Source organism: Panthera uncia, chromosome B4 (assembly GCF_023721935.1).
Source record: "Panthera uncia isolate 11264 chromosome B4, Puncia_PCG_1.0, whole genome shotgun sequence".
Taxonomy (NCBI): domain Eukaryota; kingdom Metazoa; phylum Chordata; class Mammalia; order Carnivora; family Felidae; genus Panthera; species Panthera uncia.
This window is the reverse complement of record NC_064809.1, coordinates 124,352,575-124,364,946: the sequence shown is the minus strand read 5'-3', so window position 1 is coordinate 124,364,946 and position 12,372 is coordinate 124,352,575. Positions and strand designations below refer to the sequence as shown.

The window sequence follows — 12,372 nt, the reverse complement described above, 5'->3', positions numbered from 1 at the left end:
CTAATTGTGTGCAACCATCAGTGCAGATGGTTTTAATTTACCTGGCCTCTCTTTTAGCCCTCTTCTCCCGTGAGGCTCACCAGCTGAACGAGGAAACGCAGCCAAGCACTGTGAGAAGTGCTGTCCACACTCAGTTTTCAATTATGCCGTGGGGGAGCAGGGCGGGTCAGATCGTACCCCCCACTTCCTCAGTGATGGATGGTGCCTCTCTGGCTTTAACAGGAACCATGCTTAAGAGCACTGCTGTGTGCATGCCATCCAGTGTGGCCTTCCAAGAACATTCCCTGCACTCCCCCTGTGCCCATCAGCTTCTCCTCTGGTGTGGATGTTCTTTGAGTTCCTGGCAAATGTTTCAACTTAGTCCTCGCTCTGAGATATTGCAGACCCAAGGCCATCAGAGCCTCAGTACATCCTTGTTGGTATTTCCCCTTCATCTCCTTTCTGCTTTATGAGCAAGGATCAGTCCCTGTCTAGGGTCCAGTGACTTCAGCTGCCCAGTTCTCACTCCTTTGGAATTTGAAGGAATCTTGATTTTAACAGGGCTTGTAGCACTTGCATGCAGTATCAGAACTTTACTACATCGTAAGTGATTGGGTCTGACAGACACAGCACTGCCACTTAGCGTCACTTTTGAGTGTGACAATATGGTAAAGGCAGATGGTATTCATTTCGTTATCTTTTCTTTATAATGATCCCCTCTTGACCTAAATATTGATCCCAAAAGTATCATTAGGTCTATATGCATAGAGACTGAGAATTGGTTTGGCAAGTTTAGGAAGACTGTAATACATTTGTAGTGTCCTGCAATCAGAGTATCAGAGAATCTGAGAATTGGAAAAGATGTTAAAGGTAATCAAATCCAGTCAAAGCACTGGAGGATTAATGGTAAACTCTGGTTCTGGAGACAGACAGCCAGTCTGATTCTTGTCTCTGCCACTTATTAGCCATTTGGAAAGCTACTTTACCTCTTTGGGTCTCAGTTTCTTCACCTGTAAAATGGGGTAACGTATTACTCCATAAAATGTTTTTGAGAATTAAATGACTTAGAATCGTGCTTGGTGCACATTATTCACTAAAAGTTAGCTTAAAACTAGTTCTACTGAAATTTCTATCAGCAGAGGGAAAGGTTTGTTCCTCTTCTTTCCATGGCTCTTTGCCCAACCTTATCTTTTAAAGCAGAGATTTAAAGCTGGATTGAACTTCAGACTAGGCAGGTTGTTCTCTCTCTCTCTCTCTTTCTCTCTCTCTCTCTCTCTCTCTCTCTCTCTTTCTTTCTCTCTCTCTCCAGCTTTAGTGAGGTATGATCAACAAATAAAAATGCATATATTTAAGGTATACAACAGGCTGTTTTGATGTATGTATACATTGTGAAATAGTTACCACAATCAGGATAATTAACACATCCCTCACCTCCCATAGTTACCTTTTGTGTGTGTGTGAGAACACTTAAGATCTGTTTTCTTAGCAAATTTCTAGTATTCAATCTGGTATTGCTATTATTATTTTTAACGTTTATTTACTTTGGGAGAGACAGAGGCAGCGATGGTGAGAGAGAAAGGGGGAGAGAGAAAATCCCAAGCAGTCTCCACACTGCCAACACAGAGCCCGATGTGGGGCCTGAACCCATGAAAGCATGAGATCATGACCTGAGCTGAAACTAAGAGTCAGTCACTTAACCGACTGAGCCACCCAGGTGCCCCTCAATCTGGTATTATTAACTACAGTCACCATGCTGTAATCAGATCTCCAGAACTTATTCATCCTACAGAACGGAAAGTCTGTACCCTTTAACCAACATTTTTCCCCATCTCCACCAACCCCCAGCCCCTAGTGACCAGCATTCTACTCTGCTTCTGTGAGAGGTTCAACTGTGAGTTCAGCTTTTTTAGATTCCACATAAAAGTGAGATTATGCTCTATTTGTCTTTCTGTGTCTGGCTTATTTCACTTAGCGTAATGTCCTCCAGGTTCATCCATGTTGTCAAAATGAAAAGATATCCTTTTTTAAGGCTGAATAATGTTCTATTGTGTGTAGACACACACCACATTGGACTCTATGAGCCTCTGGGCCTCCCCTCTTGGTAGTATGTACACAAAAGTTCTAAGAAGTTAGCTTCCCTTGGGGTAAAGAGACAAATAATGTAAGAAAGAAGTTTCTGGATCTGGGGGGCTTTGAGTATTTCTTATGGAATGCCTGCTCTTCACTCTACATTGACAGCATGAAATGTCATCACTATGTCAAATAATTCTGGCTTGGCTGCCAGAGATGAGAACTGTGCTGGGTGCTGTCTTACATCATGAACTCCTTTCAACCCACAACTTATTCTCCTTTGCAGACCAAGAACCTGAGTTTCAGAGACATTAGATGCTTGACTGAGATACCAAGTGTACAGCCTTTCTCTTACAGAACAGGCTGTCTAGCAAGGGGTGGGGGGCAGAGCACATGACAATGCAGGCAGTCTCTGCTGAGGGCTGGACGAGAGACCCAGACCAGAAAGAGTTACAGGCATTGAGAAGAGAACAGTTCCCTGTGGGCTGGAGGGTCAGAGAGGCTTCCAGCTGGAGCTTCAAAGGCGAGACCTTGCTATAGTGCTCATTTGATTAGACAGACCACTGAAGGAAGGAAGTCCCCAGGGGCCAAGCATTCCAATTGCCCAGCAAATCTGTCCTGCCCAGAGTCAGGACATGCAAAGCACATGACCAGTGGGCCTCCCCATGGGACCCTCCCGGGACCAGCTGGGACATAATGTTCCCCACGTGCTGTCCCCCGCTGTGCCAGCCTGGGAGCATGTCTCCACTGTACAGACTGCAGCTCCTGGCAAAGCAGACCGCTTTCTCATGGTCCTGATGGGAGATAAGGTCCCTATAGATTAGAGTGACCAATTCTGGAAACTTCCACCTTTGCACTACAGCCCAGTGCCTCTGCTCCAGCTAATCTCCAACCTTAGGCTTGCAGTAAGCCCCCTTAACATTCAAACGCTCCCCCCCCACACACACCTGTGGGTCTCTGCACACTCAAGAGGGGCCTGCAAAGTGGGACCAGAGGTTCTGGAATTAGCATATGGGAGATGGTCTGCCTGCCTTTCATCTGTGTAAGAAGTTCCAGGGGAGGGGGTGGGAACTCTGAGACAGAAGAGAGAGGTTAGACAGGATGGCTCAAATTCTCACGTTCTCAGAGTTCCTTCAGTCCTGCTCTAAGGGAGCCCTGGCTCACCCCGTCTGACTCTCTGGGGTAGACTCTCTAATCCACTAGAACAAAGCCACCCAGGGACCAGTGCCAAAACTCATGCAGGCTTGCCTCCCTGGCCTCTCCTCCTTCCCTCCTACAAAGAGTTTTCAGTACACCCTTTGCAGGATGTTGCAAGTCAAGAGCTACACTGCTGGAAGATAAATGACAAAGCCAAGCTAACGTCTTTTTGTTCCCTGGGGGAACTACATACAACTGGGGTGGGGGTGGGCAGGAGTGATGAATGCAGCTCGGCTGTTCTATAATCTCCTTGTTGGCAAAGGCTCTATAGCTTCCCTCCAGTCTGCCACTTTCTAGTGGTATGAACTTGACTATTACATGACCTTTCTAAGTATCAGTTATCTCACCTGTAAAATAGAGAAAAATGTGTGTCTGCTTCACAGGGCTGTTGTGAGGACTGATCCATGCAAAGGCTTAGCAGAATGCCGGGTACATAGTAAATATTCAAAGCATGTTATTTGAATAGAGTCTTATTTTCGTTATAACAAACATTATCTTTGTATCCCAGGCCTGAAGCATAGTGTTCAGCACAGAGAGAGGTGAGAAGGCAGGGGGAGCGGTGAGGGACAGTTGGATGAACTACTCCAGTTCCTACATCCCACACCTGATTAGCCAACTGCTACCTGGAGACCAACAGAATTCAGTGGCCTCTCAGGATAGAAGGGCAGTGACCCTTCCAGGAGTAATCTAATATTGGGCTGGTAGGAGGGGCAGAGTTAATGAAAAGGCATTAGACAGTGATCAATGATCAAAGCGACATGGCAGGGAGATTTGAGGAGTCATGTAAAGAACACACAGGATTGGGAAGGAATCCCAACACCTTAGCTTGGGAACCAGATCTGTCTTTAATTAAATGCATGACTGGGCAAGTCATTTCCCTCTGAGCCTGTGTCAGAAGTAAAACAAGGAATTTTACTTTCCCATGTCTAGCACCCTGGTTCCATGAACCTGGGTGAAGGATAGTGAATGGACAGTGTGACGCCACCAGCCCGGGAGTGAGTGTGTGCTCTGAAGCTGATGGGTGAACAAATGTAACTTGGCCTCTGAACACCCCACAGAGGCCGGCCTGGCACCAGCCAGGGGGAAGTGGGACATTTTGCCCACAGGAAGGGCCTCTCATCACCCTGGCATCCGGGCCCTGAAGGAAGTGGGGAAGCTGGGCAAGCTTAGGAACCACTGCCTCCCAGCTTTTCCCTCAGATCTGCTGGCCACAGAGCGTCCACAATGTGATGGATTGTTCCAGAGCAGGAGGGGGGTGTTTCCTGAACCTCTGCTTTGCCTAACATGCTTCGGCGTTTGCTCACTGGCTGCCGGGGGCTATACAGGGGGGTTTCTTTGGTTGTTATTGATCTCGTTGGTTCCCCCCCACCCCCCCCACTCTTCTCTCCCCATGGCCATCTGAAGACATAAGCTGGTCCCATGACCAGGCTTGGGCAGCCAAGGGCACCTAGCCAGGGCTGACTCTGGACATTACATAACCAGAAGGCTGTGGATGTTTCCAAAGTTGAATCGAAAGCAACAGGTTCCACAAACTTAGTACATCAAACCTCAGGCCTCAGGACGCAGGAATAACGAGGCCTGGAGGTCTGCCTCCAGAATGGTTGGGTACCCCCACAGGCTATCACTACTCTCATTCAGTTCTACCCTGGGGCTCAAAGGCTTGTCTCCTCTGGGGAGTTTTCAGGCCAGTAGAGTCCCACCCTCATTTCTCCATTAGATGGATAAACATCTACCAAGTCCCTGATGCGTGTCTGGTCCTGCTCTAGTTTTTGAGGGCACAAATATGGGCAGTGAGTAAAAGGGCTGGCAGTCCCCTTGGACCTGAGCACACCCCACCTTGAACTTCTGCTTAGTCACGCACATGTGTCTTCTCTCCCAGCCTGACTATACTTCCTAAACATGGGAACCCCATCTTTCTCGTGGCCTCCAAGGCTCCTGACACAGAGTGCTGCACATAGGGAGGTGCTTACAAAGGTGGGGTGGTGGACCAGCTGTGCTCTTCAGGGTGAGTAAGTGCCACCAGCCCTCTCTGCGAAGGCAGACATAAGTACCCCCTTCTGGCACCCAAAGCAACTCCTCCTTAGATGTAATACCACCAGTGTCCCAGGGCACTTAGAATCCTGAAATGCCTGAGTTGGAAGAGCTCTTAGGGGAACCTAGCCCAACCCCACACTGTTAACAGATGGCAAAACTGAAGCCCAGGAAAGGGTGGTTCTAAGGGAAGCAGGCTAGTCAGGAGTGGAGCTGAGACAAGGAAGCAAGTTTTGTAGGTTTCAAATCTGATGTTCTTTTTGTTAAGATGGACCTCTTTAGTGTGCTTCATGGTGCAAATATGCTCAGGAATATGTTCAGTTATATGAGGATGCTTAATAAACAGTGCTAACCAGCTGGGAGGCATGATCTGGGAAAATAGGGAAAGCGGGGGCAGTTCCTACACCAGGATAAGGTTCCTGTGATCAGCAGAAGTTCAGTGTAAAGATTCGAGGACTTAAACATAAGTTGTAACCTCAGCAATTGCATAAGACTGGTAGGAACTTTTGAAACTCAAAAGTCAGAGCTCAGAAGAACCTGTAAGACAAGCTAGTCACATCCCCTCATTTTACAGATGGGAAGACCAATGCCCAGAGAGGGGCAGTGACTTGGCCAAGGTCTCACAGTTGCCAGGGAACAAGGCTGTCTGCCGTGTGGTTCCAGAGTGGAGCCTCTTAACAATGGCCTCTGAGGGACTCCACCTGTGCTGGCCCTAGGGTGAAGCAGCCACCCCCCGTCCCCGCCCTCACCTCCTACCCATCCCTTTCTTCTGCCTTAGAAACACCCTCTCCAGCAGTGGGGAGGGGCTACATACACCCACCCTGCCTCCCCTGGCCAGGACTCTTCTGGCAAAAAAAAAAAAAAAAAAAAAAACACAACAACCCAGGAACTCTCCTGGTACGGGCTTCCGTCACTCACCTTCATCTGTTTGATGGTGTAGACCAGTGTGCCAAAGGGCCCCTCCTTCACCAACTTCTTCCCTACCACCTTGGCCCGGATCACTGCAGAAAAAGGCAAGATGCAGACAGGAATGAGGTTAGGGAGGCTTGAACCACATCAGGGACCATGTCTCAGGTTGGGCCATCCAACCCCCAGGGTGCCTGGAATTGCTTTCTTACCTCTGGGCCAAGTTGAATAGATGATTGTGTTTATAAAAGCAAGAATTCAGATGAGAGACACTGGGGGGTGGGAGAGGAATGGAGGAAAGAAGGCAGGCAGTCATCATTCAAGTTAATTATCCCAAATGTTCACAATTGCCGACCCTGGAAATTCCTAGGCTGCACTCACTCCCGGAAGAGTTTCTTGACTCTGTGGTTTCACCGTAATCGAAAATCTACTTCTCTTGTTAGAGTCTCTTGCCTTTCCTCCACTGTCCATCTAAGCATTGCATGGTCTCCCAGACCTATTCTCTCCTACCAACGCATCTTTCTGAGTACTGTCTCCTTTGGGGCTCTTCCTCTGCATGTCCTGGCATGCCTGCAGGGTTGCAATGCATGTGCACCCAGCCTCCTTCCATGCCCAGTCAGCATTCTGAGTGGGCCCTGGGTACCCAGCACTTAGATGGCATGGCACAGTTAGGATGTGGTGGGGGATGGAGCATATGGGAAAAGGGGGTGCCCAGGAGCCGACCGAACCATTCTAACCCCAGCTCTGCTTTTATGGCTAGTAGGACTGTGGACAAGTAACTTTGTTTCTGGCCTCCAATTTCCTCTTCTGTAAAGCTAGGATGATAATGGTACCAATCTCTTTAATTGAAAGGATTAGGTAAGATGATGCACATGAAACGCAGCACTGTGTCTCAGACATGGTGTATGCTACATAAACATGATTAATATCATCATCATCATTATCATCATCACCAAAAGCAGAATGGGCTGACCATGGAAGGATTGCTGCCATTAGAAGTCACTCCCATTTGTCACACACCGACTATGTGCAGTAGTGCACCTCATTTATTTACTCTTCATGACTGCCTTTCAGGGACAGTATTAGCATCCACATTATACAGACAAGACAGAGAAGGGAAGCCACCTCCTTTACTGAACCCCAATTTTCTCCTCTGTAAAGAGGGTGTGACTCTACCTACATTGAAGAATTGGAATAAGGATTCAACAAAAGATCTTCTGAAATTTCTTAGTACAATGTCTGGCAGAAAGGAGTTGCTCAGTAAATATTAATTGACTATGAACAAGAAAACAATTAGACAGACCCAGTGTGAGGAAGGCTGGAAGAGAGGCATTTACTACATGCCCTGAGAACACAGAGAGGGAAGGGATTTACTTTGAGATTATAAGAGGCTGTGTGTGCTCTTTATATTTTAAGTGAAGAAGTACCCAAAAGCTGTCTTAAAGTATTTATAGAATGGGCACATGGAGAAATAAATGGAGAGATCTTAAAGACACTGCAGAAATTGCAGAGAAGTTGTATTCATTGACTCAACCAAAAATGTTCTCTAGTAACAAAACTGGCAACAAGAGATGGGGAAGCTTCCTTAGGGACAGAGAGTGTCTCCATCAAGGGAGTCTGGATGCTCTCATGCTAGGACCTTGCCCAGGATGGAATGGATTTTGCACACATTAGCAGCCACGCGTTGAGCCACAAATTGAACCCTTTCAGCCCTAAGATCCTGTCACTCTTTCTTATCTCCAGTTGTACTTAGCCTCCCAAAAAAATAAGCACTCAATAAATGTCTGTTAAGCAGAATACCTTTCACACACACACACACACACACACACACACACACACACACACACAGCCCTGCCCATTCTGGTAGTTCCATTATCCTCCATTTTGGATGTCCCACAGTGTTTCTCAATTCATTTGACTCTAATCTCTTAAGTTAAAACAAAATAGAACAAAACACCTTTATTAGGGACCAATCTCCCCCATTTCAACTGGATTCTGTCCTGTTTCTCCCCAAACGAATTTGGATCCTTCTCTCCCAGTCAGACGTGAAGTCAGGACCCAGATGAACCAACAGACCCTCTAGACCTTCTTGCCAGGGAGGGTAAAACACAGAGCCCATTGGCAAAGTTAGCAATTTAGCTGAGGCAGTGGGAGGAGGCGAGTGTCTGTTTCCAAGTCTGCTGTAAAATAAGAGGTTGGCAAGATCCCAGGCCAAGCAAGCTCCCTCAAGATTCTGCTTCCACCTCTGTGTCTAACTTTGTTGCAGCATCCTCGGCAGGGAGCCAGCCTCCCAGAGGCCCAGGGACTATTTCCTCTACAGTAACTCCCACAGTCAGGTTGTAACAGCTTAACTGTTGGGCAGAAAGCATATCTGCCAGGACTTTACTATTGATTCTTCCTGAATTGATTTGGCTCCACCTTCTCCTGCTTCATTAACACAGAAGGTAAACTAGCAAGTGAGTCTTTGCCTTAGGGGGGGGAGAAATAGCAAATGGGGCTCCTTTAAATAGTAACGTCTACCCTTTCCTGGCTCAAAAATGGCTTGACTTCATTTAGACATAACACGTCATAAGCAGACCTGTCCCATAAAGGTAGGTACTTCTGGAAGCTTCTGCACACACAGTGAGCCAGTTCCTTCCTTACCCTGAAATGGCCTGAGCTTGGAACATTTTCATCTGAGAATAGTTCTTTGAAAAGGGAGTAAGTTTTTGCAGTCAGGAAGCCACATTTCAATTCTACCATTACCGTGTGGCCTCAGGCAAACCCCTGTGGACTGCCCTCCCCACCTCTTTTTGCCTAAATATTTCTGATTGTCTTGGCCCAATGCCCATTATGTGGCTTACAAGTGATATACTTAATTCTAGTGGAGCAGCAATATGGCAAAGCACTGAACAGCCAGGGCTCTGGAGCCTGACTGCCCTGAGTTCAAATCCCAGCACTGGTGCTGCATGGCCTTAGGGAAGTCATTAAACCCTTCCGGGCCTTCATTTCTTAATCTATAACACTTCCTCCTAACCCTCATGCTGTGAGGGTTAAGTACAAACACTGAGAACAGTGTGTCTGCTGTCACTGCTGTTATAGTACCACCACCACCACCACTGTGACTTCTGTTGTTCTTTGTCTATCTGAGCATCTTCAGCTTCTAACATACACTGTAAGCAAAGGCCTAGGGGTTCTCTCTGGGATGGGAAGAAAGGCAAGCCCCTCAAGATATCATGCAGAACTTCATGGAGATGTGGGTGGACACACATAAACTGGTCAGAACAAACGTACAAGGTGTTTTTAAGTCTGGAGTACCCACCTCATCGCAGGTACCTATCCTGTCTCATCACCCACATGTAATCCAACCGCAGCCAACCAGGACCAAATGAGATCACATGGTTATGGTCCAGAAAGACAAGCAGAAAAGGCCCAGCACAGAGACCACACCAGTGTTTTCTTTATAAAAACAAAACTGCACCCAACTGGACTAAAATTAAGTAACTTTCTGCTCTCCCAAAGAGATCCACAAAGTTCTTCCACAGCAAAAACACCAGCCAACCTCAAATCTGCCTATTAGGTCTATGAATTAACATGTCTTTATTTACTTCGGTTTCTCTCTCTGCAATGCAAATGTGTGCTATTTTGTACTTTCTTGTTTGGCATTAAGGGTGCTTCCGAGGCATTCGCTGGCCTGGGGGCCACAGTGGACAGGGGAGGTGTGGGAGGTCACGGTTCTCCAACAACAACAGAAGACAGTTTCCAAACTTAGAGCTGGCAGCATGTGGGCCGTTCCTGCCACCTTGGTGTAGTGGCTGGAAGCCAGATTTATAGAGGGGCTGAGCTAGACACAGGTTTTCTTTATGCTCCTTCAGGCTAGAACATGGCCCCACACCATCTACCCAGCGTCCCCCAGCAGCCAAACCAACATGGGCGTGAGCTGGGTTGGTGTGCTGGCGGGGTGATGACGAGAAATAGAAGTCCCATTTCCTACCTCCACAGAGCACACCTAGTGGCAAGACAAAGTTTAAAAGTTCATGGCTAGAGGGCTAATCTCCAGGGTATGAAGGCATCAGTCAGAGAAGGGGGGAATGACAAACAGCCTGACTCTCAGTCTTGGAACCTCTTATTTCCCCTTGTGAAAGGAACCTGGGCTTCCAGAGGTATGGAGGTCAAAGGAAAACAGAGTAAACAGTATTTTCACTTAACGTCTATAAGAAGAAACTGACCAGGCTATGTGTGCTTATGTAATTGGTACATAGATCTGTAAACATATGTAGGGCCCTTTTAAATATATCATACACCTAAGGATCCAGGGGTAAAGGTAATATCTCTATATCATATTCTTTCTTTAAATAATTTTTTTGTGGGGAGGGCTAGTAAGAGCTTGCAAAAACAAAAGAAACAAGGCACCTCCCTTCCAGAAATATAATTGTGTGCTCTCTGCCCCCACCTCCATCCATAGTAATGTAGACCACAAGTGGCACAAGTTTTGAGCAAAAAAACAATTCCAGTGGCAAACAAGATTCTGCTTCTATTGCAGCTTACTGCTTGCTGTGTCCAGAAACTGCACATCCGCTATTCATCAGCATAGTCAGAGGGGGACAAGACACCCACGAGAAACCCCCTGCCTCACCCTCTCCTACTACCCCCCATCCAACCATCTTCAATCAAATCCAGACATTTCTACCCCGATCTGAGAGTTGAAGTTTCCTACTAGTAGGTTGGAACACTGAAAGTTTGGCTGGATTTTGGATCAAGGATCCCTTAACTGAATTAATGTATACCAACTTAAGACTATGGATTCTACCCATGTTAGGATCCTGTTGAGAACACTACAAATCCTCCCCACAGTAGAGGAGGTGATTCAGCCATCTAGTGAGTATGATACTTCCAGTGCCACACACATGCACACCCCCCCCACACACACACACACTCCCATTCCTGTCTCTCTGAAGGCCCTATAGAATGATTTTCCTGGCTTAAGGTATGATTTTTAGGAGGATGGCAGGGCTAAGGAAGGCCCACCTGGCCAGCAGCTAGAACGAATTTCTCCAAAAGCAGAAGTCATTGTTAGTGTCAACCCCAGGGAGGGGAACATTCTTCTGACAGGACCCTAGCAGGCAAGGTCTAGGTAAGCAGAAAGGCCTGCACTGTGGGCTCACTTGCCTTCCCAGACTTGGACTTTCCTTCCAGGGAAAGAGGGGTCAGGACGTCTCTGATACTCATTTGATGGTTATTTCCTGGTTGCCATCCACAGGGCCTTTCTGAGGCCGAGAGCTCCTAACAAAGACAAGCAAGGGACCCACCGCAAGGCAGGCCCACAGACCATCTGGCTCAGCCCACTAAGCAATTCCCTGGTCCTGTGCCCCATGGAGATGCTGCATTTTAGCCTGTCCAAATAGGGCAGGGTCAGGCTCTCTTTCTTCTCCAGCTGCCCACCCACTCATTAACCATCAGCTCCCTGCATTTCGTTGCATCACACCAGTAAGTGTAGAGGAGAGGGAGGGTCTAGAACACATTGATAACAACAACCACCATTTTTTAAGCCCCTCCTGTGTGCCAAGCAGTGCATGCATGCAATCTTGCTCTATTCTCATGATACCTCTATGCAGTGGCTATTGTTGTCCCCCTTTTCCAACTATGTAAAGGAAGTCAAGTCCCCTGAGGCTGGTTTTGCTTCCTAGTGGAACAAAAGTTGGTGAGTCTCCCAGGAAAGCAGACTGCCTGAAAACCTTTTCATGGGATTTATACTGATTGAAAACCAGTTCGTAATTTCCTCCACCTCCCCACACCCTGTCAGGTCTGCTAAGGATCAGAGAGGAGGATTGGTCCCTAGGAGGAAGGCCCCCTGCTAAGCCCCCAGTGACTCCCTATCCTTTGGACCACACCACTACTCTTTCCCAATCACTGTCACACACATGCCCTCTGATTAGTAACAAGAACCTGTAAGTAATCACCGTCAGCAATATAACAGAATATCATCTGTTTAGCATACTATGCTCCTCAGCAAGCTTTTAAGGAAGAAAATAAAATAATTTAGAAACCACAAAACCTGATGATCCCTCACAACACCATGAGCCTGAGGTTAATTAGGCTGATTAATTAGATGAGACAATGTATATATAAACAGGCACGCTGTAACCCTGAAGCTAAACAGATGCTATACTGTTATGTTGCTGACGGTGATTACTTGTAGGCTCTTAAATG

General features: G+C 47.1%; 2 protein-coding genes across 2 annotated transcripts in view; one reads left to right on the top strand and one right to left on the bottom strand.

Moving 5' to 3' along the window:
* SYN3 (synapsin III) overlaps window positions 1–12,372 on the top strand; it is a 419,352-nt gene that overhangs the window by 126,846 nt on the left and 280,134 nt on the right. The window lies entirely within an intron of this gene.
* The window catches only part of TIMP3 (TIMP metallopeptidase inhibitor 3), a 59,572-nt gene that overhangs the window by 7,635 nt on the left and 39,565 nt on the right, over window positions 1–12,372 (bottom strand). Inside the window, exon 2 of the mRNA XM_049627525.1 lies at window positions 6,196–6,278. Coding sequence (XP_049483482.1) covers window positions 6,196–6,278 — 83 coding nt within the window. The remainder of the gene's footprint in view (window positions 1–6,195; window positions 6,279–12,372) is intronic.